The sequence below is a fragment of the Vicugna pacos genome, chromosome 2, assembly GCF_048564905.1.
Source record: "Vicugna pacos chromosome 2, VicPac4, whole genome shotgun sequence".
NCBI classification, from domain to species: Eukaryota; Metazoa; Chordata; class Mammalia; order Artiodactyla; family Camelidae; genus Vicugna; species Vicugna pacos.
In genome coordinates this window covers 10,482,951-10,508,286 of record NC_132988.1, presented here as the reverse complement: position 1 = coordinate 10,508,286, position 25,336 = coordinate 10,482,951, and the positions used below count along the sequence as shown (strand labels likewise).

At 33.9% G+C, this 25,336-nt stretch overlaps 1 protein-coding gene and 1 pseudogene across 1 annotated transcript in view; both read right to left on the bottom strand.

Moving 5' to 3' along the window:
* The window catches only part of TLL1 (tolloid like 1), a 179,646-nt gene that overhangs the window by 82,893 nt on the left and 71,417 nt on the right, over nucleotides 1-25,336 (bottom strand). Inside the window, exons 2-7 of the mRNA XM_031670143.2 lie at nucleotides 17,523-17,633; nucleotides 13,811-13,891; nucleotides 12,153-12,305; nucleotides 11,523-11,640; nucleotides 5,475-5,653; nucleotides 639-744 (exon numbers count right to left, since the gene is read on the bottom strand). Of these exons, the coding sequence (XP_031526003.1) occupies nucleotides 639-744; nucleotides 5,475-5,653; nucleotides 11,523-11,640; nucleotides 12,153-12,305; nucleotides 13,811-13,891; nucleotides 17,523-17,633 (748 nt within the window). The remainder of the gene's footprint in view (nucleotides 1-638; nucleotides 745-5,474; nucleotides 5,654-11,522; nucleotides 11,641-12,152; nucleotides 12,306-13,810; nucleotides 13,892-17,522; nucleotides 17,634-25,336) is intronic.
* Nucleotides 9,894-9,984, bottom strand: LOC116276741 (U6 spliceosomal RNA; annotated as a pseudogene).

The window sequence follows — 25,336 nt, the reverse complement described above, 5'->3', positions numbered from 1 at the left end:
TACCTCTCTGATGACCTCTTCTTTAGAGTGAAATAGATCAAAACCCAAATTTATCAGACTCTTAAAAATTAACATTCAGTCACTAATGAAATAATTTCAAGGTTAATAAATGGCAAAATTCTAAATTATATGAAGTAAAACATCTTCCTAAAAATATTCTCTGAGAATTATTTTACGATAGCGATTTTTGAGTATGACTGGTACTTGAGCAACAGAAAACACACAGTAGAAAAACGTAAGTCACATGGAGACTGTAACATTCCAGCTCAACAACTGAGTTCTCTATTTGATTTAAAAGGCCTAAATTTCATTTAAAGTTCTTTGCCAGTTTAACATCCTGATGGGTTTGGTAATCATTTTAATTGAACTTTTTCATGATTTAGGAACATTAAATAATTTAAATAATTCGTATCATTTTAATTTTTACTTTGAATCTATTCATTTGATAGGAAATGTGAAAATGTATTTTTAAAATCTCAAATGCCCAGTGTCAGTTATAAATGCCAATCAAGTATTTTTGGTACCTTCTGGCAGCAATATTTGAAAGTGGTTCTAGTTGTAAAGTTAAACATAGTTTTGTGAGGGGCCACACAGAGGATAGGAATTAAAAGTCAAAAGGTATAACCTGAGACTCCAACCTTGAGAAGGTGTTCCTGGCATAGTGCATGATACTGTCAAAATCATATCTTTCTCCGAGTGAGTTCACTTCTCCAGGCTCCATCTTCAGAAAATTGTACTCTTGACCTAAGGATCAGGCACAAGAAACCTTTCAGAAGCCTCTTAACAGACAGAAAAGAGAACAGAAGAGCCCCTCCTGGCCCGTATCCGCTCTCGACTGAACACTGATCTTCGTGTGGTTGTATTTACACACTAACAGCCAGGTACATGCAGAAGGGCACATCCAGTGCCACTGTGTGCAACTGAACATCATTCTGAAAGAGTAATAGTGAATTTCATTAATAAGTTAATTTCAGCAAAAAGGCAGATTGCCAAAGACATATGTTGGTTTTTTTCCTTTGTATCCTCTGTCACTTTTTCTTAATACTTGTTTCTTTAAAATTTTACTTTTTTTTATGATACTGTGACTATAAAAAGTTACATTTTTACCTAATGAGCTTCCCACCTTTCTCTTATGACTACATTTGCCAAGACCAAAAAAAAATGTTTCCTCTGAAACACTGGGAAAAAGAAAAAAACAATATTTGTATGTACACACAACATTACAAGTGTTTGCTATGTGATTTTATCCCTAAAGATTAAATAACATCAATTAAAATATATATAAAAATAAAAAACTTTAAAAAATTTTTTTAAATTAAAAAATAAAATAAAATAAGAAATTCACATATCCTTAGCACAGAAAAAAAAAGATAAAAAACAGCAGCAAATTTCACTCAAAACTGAAACAAGATTCTCTTTGATGAAAAGGAGGCTCTACTCGGAGGGCTATTTTGGTTAAGAAGAATATGCCTCAGAACTTAATAATTCTTTTTTTCACTGTTCACAACTGTTATTTTAACTTCTGGACATCTTTGTATTAATAGATTTCTCAACTGCCTATTGGTATTTGTATTGTAATATTATTTCTTGAAAATTGGTAATAACATAGAGTTAAGTACGTAGACCCACATCAGTGGTTCAGAAGCAGAGTGTTTCCTGAGGTTTAGTTTAGGTTTTAGGGAGTCATGTTTCACAATTTCAGCAGCCAAAGGTGGCTACTTTTATAGCTCTTTTTGAACCATCAAAATGTAAAGGTGAGCTATTAGGATTTCAAATTCAAAACTGGAGTTCAAAACAGAACCATTACAACACTTATCTATTTTAATTTTATACCAACTGCCACATTACTACCAAATATAAAAATACCACATTAGGAAAACATTTTCCAAAAGGCAATGAAGACACTGAGTGATGCCACGGAGTATGATATCCTTCCTACATGTGATAAGGAAATCTGATACACTCACTTGAGCATTAAAGATGAAATAATCAGCCTAAAGTTACAGAACCCAAGTCCCAGAGTTAAGTGTGTTAGTCCACCTTATAATGAATTTACACAATTTTCAATGAACTTAGCAGACCATACGGTGAAATCTTATGTTCCACAAATCTCTGGTTCGTCTGTCTGTATTACAGCCTTTTTCAGGAAATACTTTGCATTGTCTCAACCTCTGACAGAAGCAACTGTTAAAACTCTTCTTCACAAAAAATGGTAAGTATATTTTAGCATATTCAATTCTAAGGTGAGATTTTCATAAAGCTATGGAGTTGATTTTATAACTATTAATCTAAATCTCACTGGAGAGTTCAACTTTCAAGCACAAATATGGGAACATATTTTCTAATTCTCTAATAAAGCAAAATGTTTCATAAAAATTTCTGAAGGCGGAACATGAAGCAACGTCAGTAATACATTGTAATGTGTATTACTGACGTTTATCATGTATATGACACAGTGTTCTGTGCTGGTTAAAAAGAACACGGCCACATATGGTCCAAGGAAAGAAAAATAGACTTATTTTATGGAAGAAGGGAAGAGCTATCAGGAGATACAGAGCACCAGTGGAACTCATCCTAAGCAATTGAAAGAAAATGGCAAGCCTCCTTCTTGAAAGCATGTTTTAAGATGGAGTAAAGTAATCCAATCCTGTACCAAACTGACTCCTATCAAGGTCACTGATTTTGCATATAAATGAAAGACAAAGTCCACACTTATTAGACATTGCCCTTGAATAACACTTGATCTTAAGCTTCTCACCCAAAGCAAGTCACAAATTTGTTGAAGATTATTCTCCATCATGAGCTCTTTCGTACTAGAATTACCCTGCTGTAGTACACCCAGCCTTTGGTATCCACAGAGGATTGGCTCCAGGACCCTCTTCGATACCAAAATCCATAGATGCTCTAGTCCCTTATATAAAATGGCTTAGTACAATATCTAAGAAATTTCGATTTGAAGGTTGGTTGATTCCACGGATGCAAAGCCCTGTGAATACAGAGGGTCAGCTGTCCACAAATAATTGTGGATGAGAAAAGTGAGAATTATGTTATGTGTTGAGAGTACCATCAAGTCCAAACAAGGGGTGACAAAATGTGCATAGAGTTCTGAACACTCAGAAAATCTCACTCAATAAAGTATTGTTTTCTATAAGCCTGAACATTAAGTCAACAGAAAATGAAAAGCCATAATTTGCTTAGCATTGTGTTAAGAATTATACATTTACATACTAACTATATATTTCTTACTTGTTTCAGGTACACAAATTTATGTTGAACCAGAATCCTACTTTTAAGGGCAAGAATAGTTTTTGAAAGTTACTTCTTTTATAAGTTGTTTTTGTCCACATAATGGAGGAAACGATAATTGTGGTTAATAGCAGACTTCTTCTCATTTAATTGGTAGTTGGAGTCATTTTCAGAAATGTTTTCTCTTTCTCTCCCAATGATATAAAGTATCAGAGGAACCTTGATAGCTGGCTCAGGTGTTAGAGTCTTCTACATTGGGAGTATATATTTAATTATTTACTTCTCTTTGATATCCAACACTTTTGATTATTCTTTATTCTTGAAGTGATCTCTCTCCCCTGGGACATCACGTTCATTGATTTTCCTCCTACCTCTTAGACCAAACTTCCTCAGCCTTTTGAGGGATTTTCTACAAAGCGATGCTTAAATATTGGTGTTCCCCCTATTCTACCCTCAATCTTATTTTCTCTTCCCTCCAGCATTTCCCTAGACAATAAAAATCCACTGTCAAATTTCTCCCTCTGGATATAGCCTAAAGTCTGGACTCACCTTTCCTTTGTCTACTAGACATCTCCACTTGGATCATCTAAAGGCTTCTCACACTCAAGGATATGCTAAGTGAAATTATTATTTGTCTTTCCCCTTCTTAAAATTATGCTGTTTTATCCATAGGTCTCATTTCATTTGATGATCCACCATTCATCTCCTTACCTAGAAAAAATACCTTAAAGATTTCCCTTCATGTGATGCTCCTGTTAAAATATTTATGAAACATTACTCCCTCTTTTTCTTCTTGGCCTACACCACCCCACCTAAGGACTTAGTCACCTCTTATAAACGGCTTATTTATTTAAGCTTCTAAGAGGTTTCCCTGACTTCACGTTCATCCTCCCCACCCCCATGTCCCCATTCTCAGTTAATGATCCCTACAGCTGAATTTTTTCCTGCTTTTTTAAAATCCGAACTTGCTCTGCTTTCAATCCTTTGACTACTCTCCAGTAGTTAGAGGATAAAATCTAAATTTCCCAGCCTCATGTAGAAGATCCCGCTGATCTAATCTCCCTGGGTAACTACCAACCAGTCTTCCACTTGTAACTCACCATGCAAACAAAATGATTCAATTAAACGTAATTATAACTTTGATCATCACGCTTTTTTCTCAGCTTAGAAATTCCATCACTCCTCTGCACAGTCAGAATCCCTTTAGTTCTAAATTTCAGTTCCTTCATGACATCTTCCTTGACTCACCAAGGCACACTCCGTCTCACTTTTCTCACTCACTTGCAATCATTTATGTCTATGAACATACCCAACACTCCTTCGTAATTTTCATGACAGGCTCTCCAACATCCAATGATGCCTCAATAAATAACTGGCAACAAATATGTTGTGAGCAAATAAAGAGATCAATGCTGTTAATCACAGGAAATTCTAAGGAATTCAATGTTTGTAACTTAAAACTGGCCATGAATAAGGAAGTAAGGACACATTTCTACTTTGCTTACGCTTGAAATACACACAGCCTTACAGGATTTTTCTTTTGGCGATGAAATGGACAGATTTTTATGAATTTTTGAAAAGTAAAACAAATAAGCAGCTTTAAATGAGGTGATTATTGCACACCAACTATTAGAGAAAATTAAATTTAATTATATATTAACTACTGAACTACTAAAACAATTGAAAACATTCTTATAAATTTGTCTTTACAGTAGTAAAGTTGAAGGAGAAATCTCGAGGAAATATTTGGACAATGCTGGAAATGACTCACTTCCTTAGAATTTTCTCCAGAATTGTTCCTGGTATAATATAGATTCCTATGGAGAGAGCACATTTTGTAGCAAACCCTTGACGCTTTCGAAGTCCCTACAATATAAATTACAGAACTAAGTAGAGAAAATACTTTTTTTTATTTGTTGTGGTTTTTTTGTTTTGTTTTGGTTTGGTTTTTGGAGGGTGGAGGTAATTCGTTTTGTTTATTTGTTTATTTTTAATGGAGGTACTGGGAATTGAACCGAGGACCTGCTGCATGCTAAGCACACAATCTGCCACTGAGCTATAATTTAAAAATTAACACCACGGTGGGTACTTCTTAACTACGCAAAGTGTTGATCTACAATATCAACAAAGTCAGCTCACATTTTTCAAGAAGTTACATGATAAATAGTGCAGTTCTGTTAAAAGATATTCAGTCCACCTTAAACCCACCACATTCTGAAGCCTCTCACCTGGCTGGATGTTTTCTCTTATGATAGTTACATGGTTATCCCGATCTGGCCGTGTGTGTTCATGCCAAAAGCCTATCACATGGCCCAGTTCATGGACAACAATTCCAAATTTATCACAGTTCTTGCCAATAGAGATCGCCTGAGGTCCATTTCCCCGCCGACCTACATAGGAGCAGCATCTGGAATAAAGCAGAAAGTGCAGATGGTGGAGGACAGGAAGATGCTGAGGGAATCACAATAGGGTGAAACTTTCATAAAAAATTCTGATGGACTATCAAGTCCAGCACATTCAGAGGCAGAACAGTTTTTCATTAATAAATAGAACTGATTTCTTGTAATCCTGGTAAATTTATCTATGATAAGAATCTCCAAATGATCAATTGAAGTGGTTTTGTATTAATTCATTTATTAGAAGATGTGCCTTAAGTCATTTTTAGGAGTATTCAGAGTATAAATCAGAAAATAAGATACTGATGATAGTTAATGGCTATTATACATACGGTTAAACTCAAGACATCAACTCACATTTATTTCTAATACATTTTTTCATTCTCACAACCCATGTAAATCATTTCGGTAACTACTTTGTCAATATGGTTGTCTGGCAATAATCCATTATTTCAGTATTAAATATAAATTAAAGTTTATTTCTCCTCTTTGAGAAAAACAGAATTAAATTTGTGAAAGATGTTGTTATTAATTTTCCTGCTCATGGAAGAATTTCCTTAAAGAAGAAAACTTCTAAAAGAAGTCAATCAAGGAAAATTCATTTCAAAGCTGAGTTATCTAGGGTTAATGGTTGACTGGCGAAGAAAAATCAACTGCTAGGATTGTGAGACTTATGAGACTGTGTCAGATCATCAGGCAGGTATTCAGTGTGACAGTCCATTCCACCTTCTGAAAGAATCTCTTGGACTGTCAGGATGCAAAACATCCCGAGCGTCTTCCTGCAAATTGCCCTCCACTTACTGACATTTATACTCACTCAATGATGTTCTTCTATGAACAACACAGAAGTTCCATTTACTCACTTTGTGTCTGTGTGGGGTGTGCACGTGTGTAAGTGTGCAAGAGTGTGCACACACGCAAGGGTGGACACATAGGGACACTCTAATCTTTAAATGGTATAATAATATAGTAATTACAATCACAATTATAAATAAAATTAGGCCTAAAACTTCAATAATTAGGGTTTACCTTAAAATAGCTTCTACCTAAGGGCCACCCCTCCAGACAGCAATAGAGGGCAGTAAGTAATTGGTCTTGAATAGATGGGAATTATCATGGCGCCAGCCACCAAACACCTTTTCTAATGCGAAAATTACCCCAAATCAGTTGCCCAAATGATTAAAATGAATTTCACTAACTTCGTTTTTCAGAGTAAGCACATCTGGCAGTCCTGTTGACTGTTCACAAATACAAATATTTGTCATTCCAGTTATTTCCGTAGGCTTTAAATGCCTAAGCATTTTAACCTATCCCATGCCAATTTGAAAGAGTAATTTGGTTTATTATTTATGAATCTATTATGATGGTTAATTAAGCTTAATAAATCAATAATAGAAAACTGAGGAAACGACAGGGAAAAATAGGGAACTGTGCTTTTGCTCCCAGGTAGATTTTTTTAATAGCACATTTTAATTTATACATTCATAGTTATTGATTACATGCTGACATAGTAAAGTATTAGATGTAGCAAAACACAAAATTTTGGAGAGATTTAAATGGAAATAGTTGCTACCATAAAGCAATAGTCATGAAACCAAAATATCTGATTGTATGGCAGCTAAATAACCCACACTGAGTCATTCTTGATGGTTATATTCAGAGAAGAAAGTACTTTGCAGATAAAAATCCAGGAGCTAGTCAAGCAATATGGTCAATTCATTTAATCTAAAACATCCTTCATTAGCATTTTACCCATAACAATTTCCAATAAATAAGACGGGGTTTCACAATGGAAAGCAAAAACACATCTCACACTGACTGTTACAATGGTCCTGTGAAAAAAGAAAAATGTGGTGGTTTGAGCTCTGACATACGTCAGGTCTAGGGACAGACGAATTCTAGGTGCTCAAATGACTACAAAACTAAATATATGTACATATAATTATGTCTGGAATGACAGGGTGATATGCACAATTTATAAAAACATGGTTTAAACATGTCTAGGTATTATCTTGGTTTCTTTCTAATGGCATCCAGGTTTGATACTGTTCTCTTGTATATGGCTTTTGATTTTTTGTTTCTAATTTGAGTGTTGCTTTTAAAGCTTGGCCATTATAAGATTGATCTGCCTTCTCAAGAAAAACTTTCATCATCTTTAGAGAAGCCTCACTTCTCCCTAAGCCATAGAGAGTAACTGAGTAATCCATAACCTGTTATTCCCTACTTTGGCCTCGGATTGGTGGATCAAAGCCTATAAAAAAAGTTGCCTATAAGCATAAAGATGCCCTCCCCACAGCAGTCTTTTCTCAGCACAGAGATAATTTCTAAACCGTAAAGTTAGATGATGTCACTTCTGTACTCAGTATTCTCCGATGACTGTGTGGTAAACTGTGTCAATGTTCACAAATACTCATCACCTTTCTCTAGGAGATCATTATATTGCCCTTCCCTACTAGGTTTGGTCATGTGACTTGCTCTGGACAATGTCATATGAGCACAAATTGAAGTTGGGACTTGCCCAAAGATACTTAAATCTGTAGTTGCATTCCTGAAATTAGGCTTTTTGGGCATTCATGTGTACGTTTGTGACTGCTACAGTAGTCATGTTGCATTTTGGTTTGTTTTGGTGCTCATTTTTCAGTTCAGATTTACCCTGTGTTATTTTTTTCAATGATAAGAAGGATCATACTTCTTATAGGAATTGATCTTTGGCCTGCTCATCACTCCAATCATTTCGTGGCTTCTAAATTTATTTGAAATTACCATAATTGGCCACAATTTCATGAAACAATTACTTTGCTATGATAATGCTGTATTTACGTCTCATAAAAATTAATTTAAATTATTAAAGATTTTGAATGTTGGTACTGCACAAAATACTGAGGGCCATCTAGAATAAGATATATTTTAAGCCAAACACTTTGCACTCTGTTGGAATTAGTATTGGGTCTTTGTCTTATACAAGCTGTGGCATATCACATAGCACATTTAACAAGCCCTAGTGTACGTCTCCCCTGCATATGGAGACGTGGTAAATGGTGCCATTGATATGGATGGCAACCTTCATCAGTTCTTTGACCTGGAAGACAACTGCTTTCTACCACTTCCTCTCACTATCATCACTTTGACTGAGCTTACTCACTGAGTCGGACAACTTGGAGCGCTTGCCATTTTTTAAAATCTCTAAATTCATGAAGTACATGTTCTTCAAAACCCCATTAAATTCTTACCTCCTTTTGTCTTAGGATTACACACAATGTACATTAGCTGATGTGTAAATTGTCAATACTTTCCTAATCACCTACTTATAAAGCAGTGTGCTGAGTGTCATGAGGGACACAGAGGTACGCTCCCTGCCCTCATCAGTGATGAAGGCAGACATTTGAACCGACAGTGGAGATGGAGTTATGACAGCTGTTGCAGGGCAAAGTCCCACTGTGGGAAGCTCAGAAATGGATGAGAATAAAATATTGGAAAGATTTCCACCGATGAGAAAGGAAAGACTTTCGAGTAACTAAAATGTCACAAAAACAAACATGAAGATATGATAGTAAATAGGGAAAATTAGTTTAGTGGGATAAAACAAGTAAAATGGAGAACTCTGAAAAGAGTCAAGTTAATAAAAGAATGAGTATGCATATGAGTTTGTTACAAACAGAATTTGAGCAATGAAATAATAAACGATTGGGGCTTTGGATGCATTCGTTTTATAGAATTGAAGAGTGGGAAAGAGAAAACATGTATTGATCTGAATACATTATATATTTAGAAATATGTAAGCTGAGATATATCCACTCCTTTTAGATAACCAGAGGAGGTAAGGACAGTCTAGCTTTGGCCTTTTAAATATTAAATACACATAAAGAACTAGGAGGGACTTCAAATGTAATCAAAACTTGTCAAGCTAAAATTAGAGTAATTCAGAAGGAAACATTGCTTAAATAAGTCACAGCTAAAAAATTATGGCGCTATCCAAAAATATATAGAAAAATGATCATCTATATTTTTTCTTAATGTCACTTAGGGTTAAAATTAAAACCCATTACTTTTTTGTTGAAATACGGTTGATTTACAGTGTTGTGTTAGTTTCAGGTACATAGCATAGTGATTCAGTGATACATATATATATTCTTTTTTATTATCAGCGATTATAAGGTATTGAATATAGTTCCCTGTGCTACACAGTAGGACCTCATTATCTATTTTATATATAGTAGTTAGTATCTGCAAATCCCAAACTCCTAATCTAGAAAAAATATGGAATTTGTGTGTAATCCTTATGCAGGGACCATGCTAATCTCTGCATCCTTCCAATTTTATATATGTGCCTCTGAAGGAAGCACAAAACCCATTACTTTTTAGGTTAAATTAAATGTTCTGGGAAAATGTGGTAGAAACAAAGCCAGATGTTGTAATTCCCCAATACCTAGTGAAATACTTATTTCCCCCACCCTCAAAATATGTGTCACTAGGGCAAGAACAATTTCCTCCAAAGGACTTGAGCAGTTATTTTTACTTCCCTAAATGAACTGTAATAGAAGGTATTCAAATAGCTGTAGCTTATTAGGGAAAATTACTCTTTATAGAAGAATTTCAGCTAATACATGTAGAAGGAATACAAGAAAAGAACAACATTAGAAAAGCATGATTTTGCAATGAGGAGAACTTGCACAATGCAGGGACCTGGCTGTCACCACCTGAATCCACTGATCAGTCACAGTGTCACTAAAGTGGTAGGTCCAGGCACTCGTACCTCTTGATGTGATGCAGGGTAGAGTAGACAGCACACCATATGTTCTTGGCAAACAAATAAACAAAAATGGAGGCTAAATTTAAATATCCAGATGTTTACATATAGGTTTCAATTAACTGGAAATACAGAGGGAAAAGCTTGAAAATTTTCACAATGAAAAATATTTTAAAGTATCCATCATTGTTTGGAGAACTGCTGTTACTGCAACTTGGCTACATTACGGGATTTGTGGGAGGATGTGGCAGCAGAAGAAGTGGAGACGGAAGCTGTGGTAAGTTCATGGCATTCCTTAAATGTTACATCAAAGAAAGTAGATTTTGTTATCAGGCTAGCATTTCCCAAAATGTGTTCTGGGTTATTGATACACATTCTTCACTATTAAAAGGGTGGGATGGGTGTTTCATTTTTTAAATAAGTTTAGAGAACACTGTATTCTGTATTCCTTTCAATTGGCTGAATACCAGTAAGGTTTAGCACGCTGCTTATAGAAATAACCTGTTGAAATTTAACACAGAGTTTTCACAACTTACAGAATGGTTGTTTTGCAGAGAGTACTGTTACCATCCTGTAAGAAGCAAATCTAGAAAACACCACTGTAAGAGGAAACAGTGAGGAATCTCAAAAAGCGTGGCATTTTTTTCTCCGATGAGTATTTTTTTAAGATAATTCTGGTGGCAGTGAATTGGTGAGGCAAGACTGGAGAGCAGTTGGAATGCACCAGGTGTAAAGTGACAAAGACATGAATGGACCAGGGGACTGACATGGAACGAAAATGGAAACCAAAAGACATAGTGAATATCCACAGAAACTCTTTGTGTAAATTTTAGAGGGTGCACAACAGAATCACTAAAATAGAATACTGAGCTTTCCAATTCAGGTGAGTGGGAGGTTGGCAACGCCACCACGTAGCTAGAACAGAAGGAAAGGCAGCTGAGGTGGTGAAGGAACACACTTGGAGCAGATGCACAGAGGTCTGTGATCAAAGAATACATTTATTTAAAATATAATATTCTCTTACATAAAATCGATGCCTTCTCATGGGCAAAATACTAAGCAAATATTAAAACACGAATCTTACCTATGGGTCTTTCTCCCTCCTACGTAAGTCATTCCCTGGTTCTACTCACCCGCAAGGCCTGTAAGTGAAAACAATGTAGCTCTCCTCATCGGCTCTTTCAATGAAAGTCACACATGTGTGCTTTTCCCAGTGCCTCATGGCCTGCTTGAACATGGCTCGCTGGCTGCCTGGAAAAAGGTGTGACATTAATAAAACAGTGCCTTCCCCAGAGAGGAATCTGCACGCAGCTGCTCTGTCCCGAGTGTGTCTGCACAGGTCAGATGCCATCACTGTCCTCATCCAAGGAACACCCGCCCCGAACCCCGCAGGGAGCCCTGGTGGAGAGAGGACGCTGCCTTCATGATCGGAAGGTTCCAGCTTACTGTCCATACAGGTACGTGTGTACAGGGCTCCAAGAATGAGAAATACATTCTTCCTGTGAGCTGAAAAGAAATCAGCTTCCAGATTTGATGGGCACATTTGAAACTCAATTTAAAGCCCAGAGCAGCTCTTTAGATTCTTAGAACTCAAGACTAAATATATTTTTAAATTTAAGACTTCCTGACAACTAAGGGAAATGGAGTATTTCTCAAGTTTGATTTAATAGTATGTTATATATATGAATATTCTATGAAAATATACACATAACCTATATGATAATTATTTCTTAATCAAGGTCGACCCTCTGGGAATGTCTTACCAGTGAAGTTGCCTCCTATAACGTAAGGAATAACACCTCCAGGCCATACTCGTTCAGTTCTTGACGTAGCAGCTCTGGGAACTCGGTTTTTCTCATTTTGCCCTGAGAATTTTAGAGGTACTTTTCCCTTAACTGTGTTGTTTTGCTCCAAGCCTGCAGTGACATTTAAAACATTCTGTGAAACAGAAGTCCTCGGACAGAGAATCATTTACCTCTTAAAGGACAAGTTAAAATGTCTTATTTACATATTTATATAAATATGCCTGCAGTCAAAATGCATGAAAGAAAAACTTTAATTATATTACATACTTTAAAAAAGCCTTAAAATATTTAAATAATTCATGTCAAAATACTATTCTTAAAGCTCTGTGAGCAAATTTTGATGAATTTTCATACAACAGCCTACAGTGGGTAGAAGTCAAGTCTTTCACGTATTTTGTATTCTGCTTTGTATCATGTATTATGTATTCTGCTTTGTTTGATCGCTAAGAAATTCACCATCAGAATAAAATAGACATTTTTTAAAAGTCTTACGATGTTCAAAACTCTTACTCCTGCTAAATCCCTAATCCTTTAAATCACAATTGATATTCCATAATATAGCCTAAAATTGTGAATATCATACTGTAGATGCAGTAAATGAAGTAAGGATAAGATAGACATGGTCTCAGATTCTGAGACAGCGGGCTACCTCCATTCCAGTTTCCCTGGGACTCACATCCAGACAACAGCATGGTTTAGAGATCAGCACAGAAAGTGAACAGGCCAACAACACAAAATGCAGTCTATTCTGCAGCAATGTCGCGTCTGTATTTACTAACTTTTCTTGGTAGCCTTTTGTAACATTTTTTCTTACTGGTCTATTTTTCCTAAATGTGCGTGATTTTGTTTTTCTTATTTATATATGACTGCTGATATCAATATCTTACAGCTTGCATACACTTCAGAAAACAAATATTGAATGTGTGCCCCCTGTGTGTGTGTCCCTAACATGTCTATCTTTTTAATATCCTGGAGTAAAGCATCTTTGCTTTGGAAAATTAATTCTTGAAAGTAGGCACTTTTAAGTATTTTATTAATAATCAGTCAATTTAAGGGATATTAGGATATGAACTTTGAAAAGAAGACTTTTAAAAAAAACCCTCTAAAATTATTAGTGATTAATAAATACAATACTTTAAACTAATCATGAAGCTAGAAGGCAATTCCTCTGAATGTTTCCTACATACATATCTTTGGAAGGATCAAAAATATTTTCAAGTATGTTTAATCTAATTAATCAGTTTACCAATTTAAGTGGATTTTATTTCAGAACAAACAGCCATGATATTTTTTCATTTGATTTAAATTTATGTAGCTCCATGCTTGATAAAATCACTGTAGTGTGAAGCCAATGTACTGGAAATAAATATCAACAATCAAATAAACAACTAATATAACTTTTTAAAAAGGAGACGCTGAAAATAGGTTGAAATATTTCAAATGTTTCAAATTATGTTCTAGAAAACTTACATCGAAAATCAACTAACAAAATAAAAACGAATAAAGGACTCTCAGAATATATCCTTTCCATACTGTGCATCTTAATGGCAAACTGAACTGCTGTAATATTCACTGTACATCAAGTCAAGCGTCTGCAACTTTAAACATTGATATACCAGCGCCAATTCTTCTTATCCTCTCTATAAGTTGATAGAGGGCCCCTCGTTTCTTTGACATACCATGGTCTCCAAATCCACCTTAAAGAATAAAGGAAATGGTTAAGTTAAACTCGCTGTAAATTAAAGTTCTTTTAAATAAGCAATAGGAGTAGGCGACATTGATTCTTCTTTGGGTATCTCTTTGTATGTGGTCTTACAGGGTTAGAGTCATGAATATCCTTAAGTCTTGGAAAAGGGTTAAAAATTCTACAATAACAAGTTTTAGCAACTAAAACTAAGGGGTGGGAGAGACCCAGAGAGCAATCTAAATGACTTTATTTGGGCATCGTGGCAATTGAGTCATCTATTGACAATTTCAAACATTTTTCTTCACTGTGACCTTGACATCGCATAGTATTGTATAGGATGACAGCAAGTTGTTCTGCCCTGTGGAGTGCATTCCAGCTACTTCCCCAGTGTGAACTAAAAGTTTTCAGATACCAAATCAGCAAATGGGAATAAAAACGTTAGAAGAGCATGCTGTATGTCAATTACTCCTCAATGAAACTGGGGAAAAAAGAGCAAGTGTATAGTGCAAGTTTTGCTCCAAGGCTTAGATTTCTAAAAGCATGTGATGTTTTATAATATATTCAAATAAATTTTGAAAATTAGTTTCTGTGATTTATAAAAACCAACAATATCTAATTAGAAAAAGGTGAGATTCCAAAGGATGTCTGGCTGCAAAATACATTGTTACGCTATGCAATTTGCAAAAATTATTTAAAAAGATGTAAAGAATTTTATAGCTCAAAAAGTAGAGGAAAGAGTGGGGATAAGAAAATGTGTCTTCTTGTAATTTTAAGAACAAGGTCATAATTAGAAAGTAAGTAGATCATTTGACAAAAATCCAACTCTTTTTAATTCTCATTCCAGGGCTTTAATAAAATGCCTCAAGTTTTATCTCCTGTTTTGCATTCCCCTTGAATTTTTGATTGATTGGCAAATAATAAAGAGGTATCATTGAGCAGATAACTAATATGATCACTAACGATGTCAGAACAAGTGGTTCATGAGCGTGTGGACACAATGGAAGAGGACCAGAAATTCACAGAAATGACGAATTGCTCCTACACTTTGAGCTATTTCCTTCCAATAGCCTTTCTGCCTTTAATACTGAAACTTCAATTACCTAGATTGAAGCTAATGAAAAACAATAATAAAAATTATTACCATATAAGCCTCACAGGAAAAATCAATTAAGTCCTTATAAGGCAAATAAGTCAGAGTGCTTGTTCCCTAACTGATAATCTGCTTAATTATGTGCATTACACAGTCACATTTTTGCTGTGCCCCTTGAGAAAAATTTTTGAAATTTTTTCATTGAACATTTTAGAAAGATGAGATAATACTTAAATGTATTCATTCCTAAGTAGTTACAAGAAACATTTTTGAAGGATGGTAAAAATGTATTTGAAATGACCATTGTGTAAAAATTATATTGCAAATTAGGCCTGAAACACATATAAATAACTATAGAATGAGGCTAATCCTGAGGAAAAAAGAAATGTCTTAGTTAATATTATGGTGATTATAAGGATAAGAGTAATTATAGACCAGAGAAAACATTTCAAGATTATCAAAGACAATAATGTTTTTAATAGTTTAGTAATTTTGAATAATTTTTATAGCTATTGAAATAAAATTTTGTGTAGGTAGTTCACTGAAATAGAAAAAAAGAAAATTCATAGATGATTATTTCTCACATATCCTAAAAATTCCAAAATGAAAATATACAAGCCAAATAAATATTTATGGGAAAGACAACACATTTTGAAATAAAAAATATAGTCAGTTCAACACAAAATACCAAGGAAGGGAAAAGATAGAGCAGGAAAAAGCTAATTGACTACTTCTACAATGTTTGAAATCCAACTGAATAGTGCAAAATACTTTGAAATACATAATATTCATTCATATATATATATATATATATATAGAATATATGTTTTTTAATGATTGATAGTGTAATCTTATTTTATGCTATTTATCTAAAATAATGGTATTTTCTTCCAAATATTACACTTTCAGAGTTTAACTATAAATGAAATGACAAAATTATATAGTACTAAAATGTTCTAAATCACAGAAAATAAAAGCCCCTAATACAAAGAGAGGAAAATGAGTTAAAGAAAAGTCTTGAATAAAGCTTGAATCTAACCAGTTTTAATAAAGACTGAAAATGGAGCATGCTAAGTCTAAGCTTTTGCTGAGTTGTATCATTACTTTGTTGTCCCAAATCCATTGTCTCTGTGTCAGTGTTAAGTGTGCTTGAAGAGTCCGTTGATAAACACATCCTACGGGAATGTGCTGTCTGTGATGACACTGCAAAGCAGCTTTCCTCCTATATTTGGTCTCAGTTTTAGAAAAGCCTTTCATGGCTCGTACTTTTCACTATAACTAAGGCTAACGCATATTATTTTTAAGTAATGTATTATTTTAAATCACTTCCTTAAGTTTTATTATCTTAAATAAATTTCATACATGTAATAATTGTATTTCAATTATAGACAATAATGTCTTTATCCTTAAAAAGTGCATGCTAACCTACTTAACATTGAAAAGCTATGTTGTCTGCAATTAACCTCAAAATATTTTATACACCCTTCTGCATGTATGCGCGCACACACACACACACAAAGCTAATACAGTAAACATAACAATCGTTGACTCTTAGAGGTGTATGGGTATTGCTTGTATTATTCTATTAACTTTTCCACACTTTTGAAACTTATAATAAAAAGTTGTGAAAAAGTAAATTGGGCAAAGAGATGTTAATTCATAATAAAAAGTCTTAAGTCTAAAATGTCCTTGTCTGCTAGATACCACAAAGGGACGATATATATTATTTTCCACAGAATACAAGAAGAAAATAAAAATAGCATTGAGCATGAGGAGAGAGTCAATAAAATCAAAAAGCATGACACTGAATCAATGTTTCAGCTATAACAACAAAATGAAGTTTTACATTTTTAACCTTGCGATGTTCCTCAAATAAAATACAGAGTAAAAAGTTGCATCAAAATAATATGAATCATTTTTTTAAATTTTAATTAAACTATTTAAAAAGGAGAACCCAAATAATTTTTTAAATATATTACAAATCTCATATAGGCATAATTCAAACATGTTCAAACAGTTAAACTGAAATTATCTTCCAGGTTTTCACAAAAATTATAAAGCTAGATCAATTTCTCTAAATAAGCTTGTGTGTAATCACTCTAAGAATAATTTATGTTTTGTAACTCAGTATCCAAATAGAAGGCAACTGAATATAATGCTCAAGAGGATGAAACTTGACATTTCTAAGAACTGAATTTTGGTCCTCACTCAGCCATTTCCTGGCTACGTGACAATGAGAAAACTATAAAACCTTGTAAATCTCCTCCCTTGTAAATCACAATAATATGAGCAGCTACCCTCATGGGGTCATTATGAGGATACAAAGAGTTAATGCTTGCAAAGTACTTAAACCAAGCCTGGTATGAGGTAAATACATTGTTACATACATCAATTAATAATATTGAAACTATGAACAAAACCTAAATTTCTAAATAGGCTCATCCATATCAAGGGAATCAGAGTTGACCAGCAAATATTAAAAATGATCCAAAGAGTATTTTAACATTTGAAGAGTAGATGAATGCAAACTGAATCAAATAGTAAACCATACCTGTGGTGTGTCCAAATTTTCCAAAGGGGTTCTGTGTAAGGTCAATTGTCCTATCAATTTGAAAGATATTTAAGTCTTCATCATCTAAGGCAATGTCACCCCAAAACACAGCTAAAAGAGAAAAGTTTAATTAAAATGTAAATTATTTAAGAACGAAAATCAAGGCAAACAAGCTAATAAGAAAAGTATTGCAAAAATATGGAAGTGTGGTCCTTACAGATATAGATGTATTTCAGAAAGTAAGGGTAACCGAATATACTGGACCTGTTACAATGTAATATGAGCCACCTGTGAAAGGATGTGACCTACGTTTTTCACTTTGATGTTTGAGGGCAGGAGGAGAAAGTCATTTCTTTGAGTGGAATGGTCTCTGATTTGTGGAGGATCCTAAGGAAAGAGAATTCAGCAATCATGGCTGATTTGCAAATAAGTCAAAATCTGATAGGAATGCTTGAATTCACAGTGGATGCCCGTGATCAGCAGCAGGTCGGGAAAGAGAGGTAGAATTAACCTCTAAACCATGTGCTATTATAACTTAATAAAGTGAGGTGCAATTAAGACAAAAGACTATTGTACTGTTACAGCAACTCATTCATTACATTTTTATACAGTTATAATACACTTTCTCTAAAGACCACATTGACTTGGACTCTCTATAAAATGTATAAATAACTAGCAAAAGTAATATTTAAGTCAACATTTTTTTAGGCAATGACTAGATGCTGGACTTTGATCTTTGATGACAAATAAGACATTGTCCTTATTTTCAGGAGCTTCAAAACCATTACCCTCATCCTGGAAACACTCTGATGCTATCTTTTATAACCAGAAAATTTATGCTACTTAAAGTAAAGCTCTATGAACCACTGTGAATTTATTTAAAGCCAGTATGTGAATTCTCTACTAAGGTCAGTAATATACATTTGCATAACAAAAAAATGGCCTCCTTGTTTATTTGAGTCTAAAAGTAGATTAATCAATCCCTTTGTACTGCCAGAAGTCAAAATATAATAACTCTAGGAAACATAACAAACTTAAGAGAATAAATTAATCATGAAATAGAAGAACATTGTCAAATGCTTTGGAAATTCTGGGATATTTGTTTCTTGATACAGGTTACAAATTTTCTTTTTTTAATTTTTCTTCTGCAAAACCAAAAAGGCAAGGAGGAACTTATATTAGAAAGGTAGAAAATGACAAAAATCCATGCTTTTCAAATCACTGTCTTTTACTAAATCCAAATCTTAATATGTATGAATTTTAGCTATAAAAAAACTAATAAAGTTAGTTAATTTAAAAAATTTAAACTCCAGTCTTGAAAGCTATCCAATGCTTTAGGATTTGAGCAAAGGTTTATCAAATAAAATTGTATACTTCGTTTAGTTCACGTATACAAAACTGATATAAGGAGTTTATTTATGAGTAAACCTAGAAAGGAAAAAAATAGGAATTAGCTTAAGGTGAGTTATTAGTTTTTCATATGAAAAAATAGTCATTAGAATTCTCGCATCATCCCTCCCTTCTGCTCCACCCTCAGTGAAAGGGCGGTCTGCAGAAGGAGAGGGATGCTCACCATCTTTCACTATCACAGAGACCAAGTGCGATGGGTCCACAGAGCAGCTTACAGTGCTGGCTAAGAAGGTGGTCTTGATGTCTTAAATCGAATCCAGATTCTAACCAACATCGTACGCACGCAGCAGAAACTGCTCCACCTCCACCCTCCCGAAAGCCAGACGCCCTAAGAAATAGATGGCCTACCTAAATAAAATATTTTGCAATTATTTAAAAGGCTTGTTAGTTCTTATAAAAACAAATTTTGCACTGTCTTACTTTATTCAAGATTTTTCACTACGCTAAGCAAAAATCAAAGTTTACTAGTTATTTAACTCTTCCATCGTGTGTATTTACCATGCAAATCATTATATAGTAACTCAGTGACTCTCACTCTGGCTCTTCCTCCCCTAGTGCTGGGGGACAACTAGGGGCAATGGATAAGTGCTTCTCTAACATTTATTTGCCCAGGAATCATAGTGAACCTGGTTAAAATGCAGGTTCTGATTTACTAGGCCTGGGGAGATGCCTCAGATCGCCATTTTTAACAAGCTCTCAATACTACAAATAATTAGCATTGTCATTATCTTTATTAGCATTACTTCTTTTCTGCAAGAATAAATTTTACTCTTCTCTGAATCAGCTAGTTGATTTGAAAGCTTAGCACTCAACCAAATAGAATGCAGTTTTCAGTACTACATTTATATAATAAAAGCAGTAGTAAGATAAAACTCAAATGTGTTTTAGATTTTTATTTTCTTGTAGTGACTTTTTACGTGGAATACTGTTGATGTCTTGATGGGTTACTTCAAACAAAGGTCAGCAGTCCAAGTTGATAAAACATTTCACAGAAGGAAAACATTACTCCTGACCAGATAATTCTCAACAGGAGACAAAACTGCTCTGGAGCACACAAGCCTGCTTTTTATCTTTATTATTATTATTATTATTATTATTATTATTATTATTATTATTATTATTATTATTATTTTGGTGGGGAGGAGGTAATTCGATTTATTTATTTATTTACTTTAATGGAGGTAGTGGGGATTGAACCCAGGACCTCGCATATGCTAGGCAGGTACTCTACCCATGAGCTATACCCTCCCCTAACTGTTATATTTTTTTCCTGAGCTAATAGCTTCAGTCGTAGCTTTGTGGTTCTGAATATACAATGAATTGTTTCAGGAGAAAACAAATATTTCTTTAAGAAGAAGCGATAGTGAGTGACTAAGCCAATTCATTTATGTGCAGACTTCATATACTGCAGGCTTTGTGTATCTTTAAATATTGATACTATTAGCAACAAAAATGGACATCTTAGAATTTTCAACCTATCACATAGTTTAAAATGTGCAATTTCTTTTCTTTTCTTTTTTTGTTTTTTGTTTTTTGAACACATTTGAAGGTTTCCTTAACTCATCTCCTACTTAAGTTAAAGTATCTCATTCCTGTATGCGAAAAGCTTTACTTACGCATTGGCGTAGCAAGCTGGATCATGACAATTTATATTAATATGGATTTAGAATTTGCATTCCAATCAAACATATGTTTTTAATATAGGCTCCAAGATATTTATAATTCTCAAATCCGCTTTGGAGCTTTTTGTTTTTCTTTCTATATGGTATTTTAAAATTTATTTTATACCAAAAACACAAAAATTACAGAGAAATAGTTTTAGAAGTATGAATTACCAGTCATTAGCCTCATTCAATGCAGCAATATGAGTTTAGTGATATCAGAACTGACAGCAGTATAAGAAACTGGTTATACATGACAATACTAGGGAAATGCTCACTGCAATTAGAATATTTACTGTCTGTTTGGAATTCTGCTCAGATTCCTATGGTCCAAAAATGGGTTTGGAGCTAACCGATAGGCCAAAATAAAATGTCAAAAAGAACAATTTTCAAATTACATGGAAAACCACAAGTTTTGTTTTTTGCCTGGAGGCTATTTGCATTCACTGTACTACAAAAAAAAAAAAAGATTAATCAGAGACCAAAAAATGGCAGAGTACTTTTCTGTAGTAGACAGAACAAACATATTCTGTAAAAGAATCCATGGTTAAAATACGATTCGCTACGTTCTGACTTTAAATGATGTCTCTTCCACCCCATTTCTGATTCCCCAGTAATCTTTAGTCCTTCAGTTCTGAAGCTAGGGTCCATGGACCAGCTTTAAAGAAGCTTCATGTCTGTGATTTTCTAAAAGTTGTACACAAAAAGTATGTATGGGTTTATAAACAGTCACCACATGTTTTTCAGGGAAGAGGTCCATAGTGGATTGTCAAAGGGATCACACAAAATAAAGAACCACTACTTTTGCCAAAAGCAAAGCCTTTCAGTGCACTCCGAAGAAAACATTTGCAAACTTAATATCCTCAAGAAAATAAATACATTTTCTTGAGAGCTGATCACTACTTGGGAATACGCTGTACTAGACAAGACGGTGGAGTCTCCTCAGGCGTTACTTACAGAACATCCTTCCAGAAACCCCCTCTCCCCAACTAACTCCATCAGGTGGCTCATCTGCCAAACACAGGATTTCGTAACATGTTTTCAATTGTCTGATTCCTCAACCTAATTTTGAAAATACAGGAAGCATGTGTTGCTCATCTTTAAACACTCACTGCCAGAGTGCCCGACATAAAGGAGGTCCTCAGTATACATTTTGAGGCACAAAAAATGTGAATGAATAAATGGATCGAGGTATAGTTGTTTATAACATGAATGAGGCTAGGCATGCCACATACTTCACAAATCTGCCTGAAGACCCTAATTATTCAACCATTGCAAAGAATATTTCAAACCCTTTCAATCTAGAGTGAATTACTGTTATATGCTTTAAAAAAATTAAGAGGCAGCTGCCTTTCTTTTTTATTTCAATAGTAAATATTATTAAGTGTAGACATGGGAATTGAATCCCCTTTTTTCTTTTCTGAGCACTACTCTAATATGCTCAAGAAATGCATGACTGAACTAACAGATCGGTTATCTTGAGATTTATGGGATTTGGAGAGATCGTTTAAAGATTCCCCAATAGTCAAGAGGACTTGCTTATATTATACATTTTCCAAATACAGTTTAAACCTTATGTTGTTATTGACAGAGGAAGAATGATGTCATGTGAAAGCCTGACGAAGCTGCATCGGCTGCTCTAGGCTACAATAAAAGTGAAAATCCCCTCAGACAAGGGCAACAGTAGGAGGCTTGAAAGTCTACTATTTTTACATTATTGACAACTGCTAAGCAAGTTCCCAAGGAAAAGTAAGATTTGGCAAAAGTTCTAATATATACATTTTGGAGATAATGTTATATTACTTAAAAGAGAAAATAATATTCTCGTGGCATTTCATATGCACAGAATAAATTTCCCCCCCCAAAATGACAAGCATGAAAGTTAAGTTCCAAGTTTGGGAAACAATTATCTAACATTTTAAAAGCTCTTGATACGATACAAAAATAAAAATATATTTTTATATACACTCTCAGAAATGATCTTTGAAAAAAATAATAAGAGTTTTTTCATGTAGTACATTTCTCTCTGAAGTTTCTAACCACAAGAAAATATTGGTAGCCCAATTATTTTAGTGGTTGTTCATATAAAAGCATCATATGCAAAGTTTTATTTAAAATATTTTATAGGATTTTTCTCAAGATCTGCTTTTTCGTTTTTTTTTCTTTTATCTTTTTTAAAACTGAAGTATAGTTAATTTACAATGTTGTGTTAGGTTCTGGTGTACAGCATAGTGATTCAGTTATACATATGTATACATATTTCCATTTTCACTTCTCCTGTAGATCTCACATAAATTGAACAAAGTCATCCAATCTGCAAAAAGCATGCATAGAATGAAGCACAAAATATGAGTTAAATAAAAAGGTTTATTCATCCTTCCCTGATAAGCTAGATTGAAAGGTGCTCATAGGTAACATGACTCTCATCTGCCACATTAAAACAAGATGCCTTTAATACACCAAGGACAAGTTTTTTTTTTTGGAAGGAGAAGGTGTGGCACAATATAAAAACCTAACTGTTTGGATCGTTATTTAAAAAAAAAACTGCCCTAACATATTCCAAATTTAGAGGTCCCTTCAAAGAACAAAGAACCGCTGTTAGTATTAAACATGGGCTTCTTTGATTATTTCTTGAGTCGGGAAACAAAATGTAATCTCAGTACAAAAATCAAATGTTCAATCTTGAATGCAAAGCAAATAAATATGTGCATATACATATACACCATGCAAGCATTATTATTCCAGAATATGGAGACATTTGATGATAAAGTCACTTTTCATGATATTAATGAGTTTCAAGATGAATGTAAATTGATCGATAGATTCTGAACACAACAGGAGCAGCAGTTTTTCTCTATTTTAATGCTATTTTACATTTTGGATTTGAGAAAATACTCAATTTTCAAATAGTTGTATCTTTCTTTGGAAGTCAGTCCATCAAAGTACCATATCAATCTGTGTTTATAGCCCACAGTGCCCATGGATAGGGTTTTTCGGGACATTTTTAAAATGTCACACAAAAAAAAGTCACTTGCAACACAAATACTCATTTTGAACTCTTTAACTCAAAAGAGAAAACACTGACTAAAAGTACATTGATACAGAAATGTAAAAATTAATATCTAAACTTATTTTCTGTATGGCCTAATAATTTCCGTTATAAGATTTAAAAAATGCATTATTGTAGTTCATAAGATTTTAAAAACTGCTATTGTTATACTGTTCAAATAATGAATATATCTACCACTATCAAGATCTGGTTTATTTATATTCCTCATATTCTGCATCTTGTAACAATAAGCCAACACCTATTTTTCCTTCCCTTAGGCTTGTAATTGTCTACATTTGTGGCCATTGTAGGCGTCACCTTGATAATTCTTTCTAAATTAATTTAAAAATTTAGATTAAATTGGCTTATATTCTAAATATTAGCATTAGTCCTTGAAGTAATTCTTAATGCCTTCCTGGAAGTAAGACCGTTCATGAGAATTTGCTATTTTCTATATTCTAGCTATGTTTTATCCACTGTCTGGTCACCTTTTCACAAAAACAGAAGAATCTTTTATTTTTCCTCACTTTTTTCCATTTGTATTGAGTCTACTGTTATGATAGATTAAGAGAGAAAATGCTGCATTCCAACTTTTCTGGCTATTCACCTTTGTAAAAGGCTTCCTCCAAAGCACAAGTCAAAGATTAGATTATTTTCTCTTGGTTAATACATGCCACTGCACAGTTCTCAAGTCAACACATGCTCAGTGAAATAACCATTACAAAATTTAAAAACTCACTGACATCCTGAAAACTTGACCCCACATACTGAGTTCTATTTCTCCTCTTCATAGTCTCAGAGACCTTCAACAACTGGAAGGATAATTAGAGAGAACTTTCACACCAAAACAAGTAAAAAATTGAAAGATCTTTGAAATGTCCTTAGTCAGTATTATTTTCAACACTGTAAAAATTCCATAAAGCGTCAGCAACTTATGTTGATATTAAATGTATGATGCTTAATGTTAATAAAGTATCCTCATCAACATTATCCCAGTTGAGCCTTAGAAAATTCTAGGATATAGATTCATACTACTAACCTGCTGACAGAATTTGCTTTTTAAAAAACTTAGCATCTCTTACTGCCCGTCACATTATACTATCTCCCTTTACTTGATTTGGCAGTTGATTGGCACCAACTTTTTAGATCAGTTTTTAGAGATAAAAGATTCTGAGTTAGAAACACTGTCCATCTAAGAATTTCAATTTGAGATAATGCTGGTGACCCATCTGAACCACATAAGGATCTCACACTGCAAATGAAGGGACAGGTGACTCTTTTCCTTTGGATCTGGAGAAACAAGAATGGCCTGCATTGGCATATGGGGATGATATACTTCATTGACAAATAGAAGTGACCCACAAAAGAGGTAGCACTACTGCTAAAGAAAAATAACGTGAATCATAGTTTGCATACTGGAAGGGAAAAAAAAAGACTGCTTATTATCTAGTTACAGTAGTGTTAATATTTATTGAATAATCTGCTAGTAATGTTTCAAGATTTGTTTTAGATAATAAATTAGAAGGAAATAGATGATAAAATAAAGACATATTAGATAAATAAAATCCTTATAAATACCAGAAAATCATTATTTAAATTTAAATATTTAGAACTGACATAAGTCTTAGCTAATAGATATAAATTGGAAAACTGATCATTAAATCCTCCAATTTCTTGTAACCTTACTGACGAGT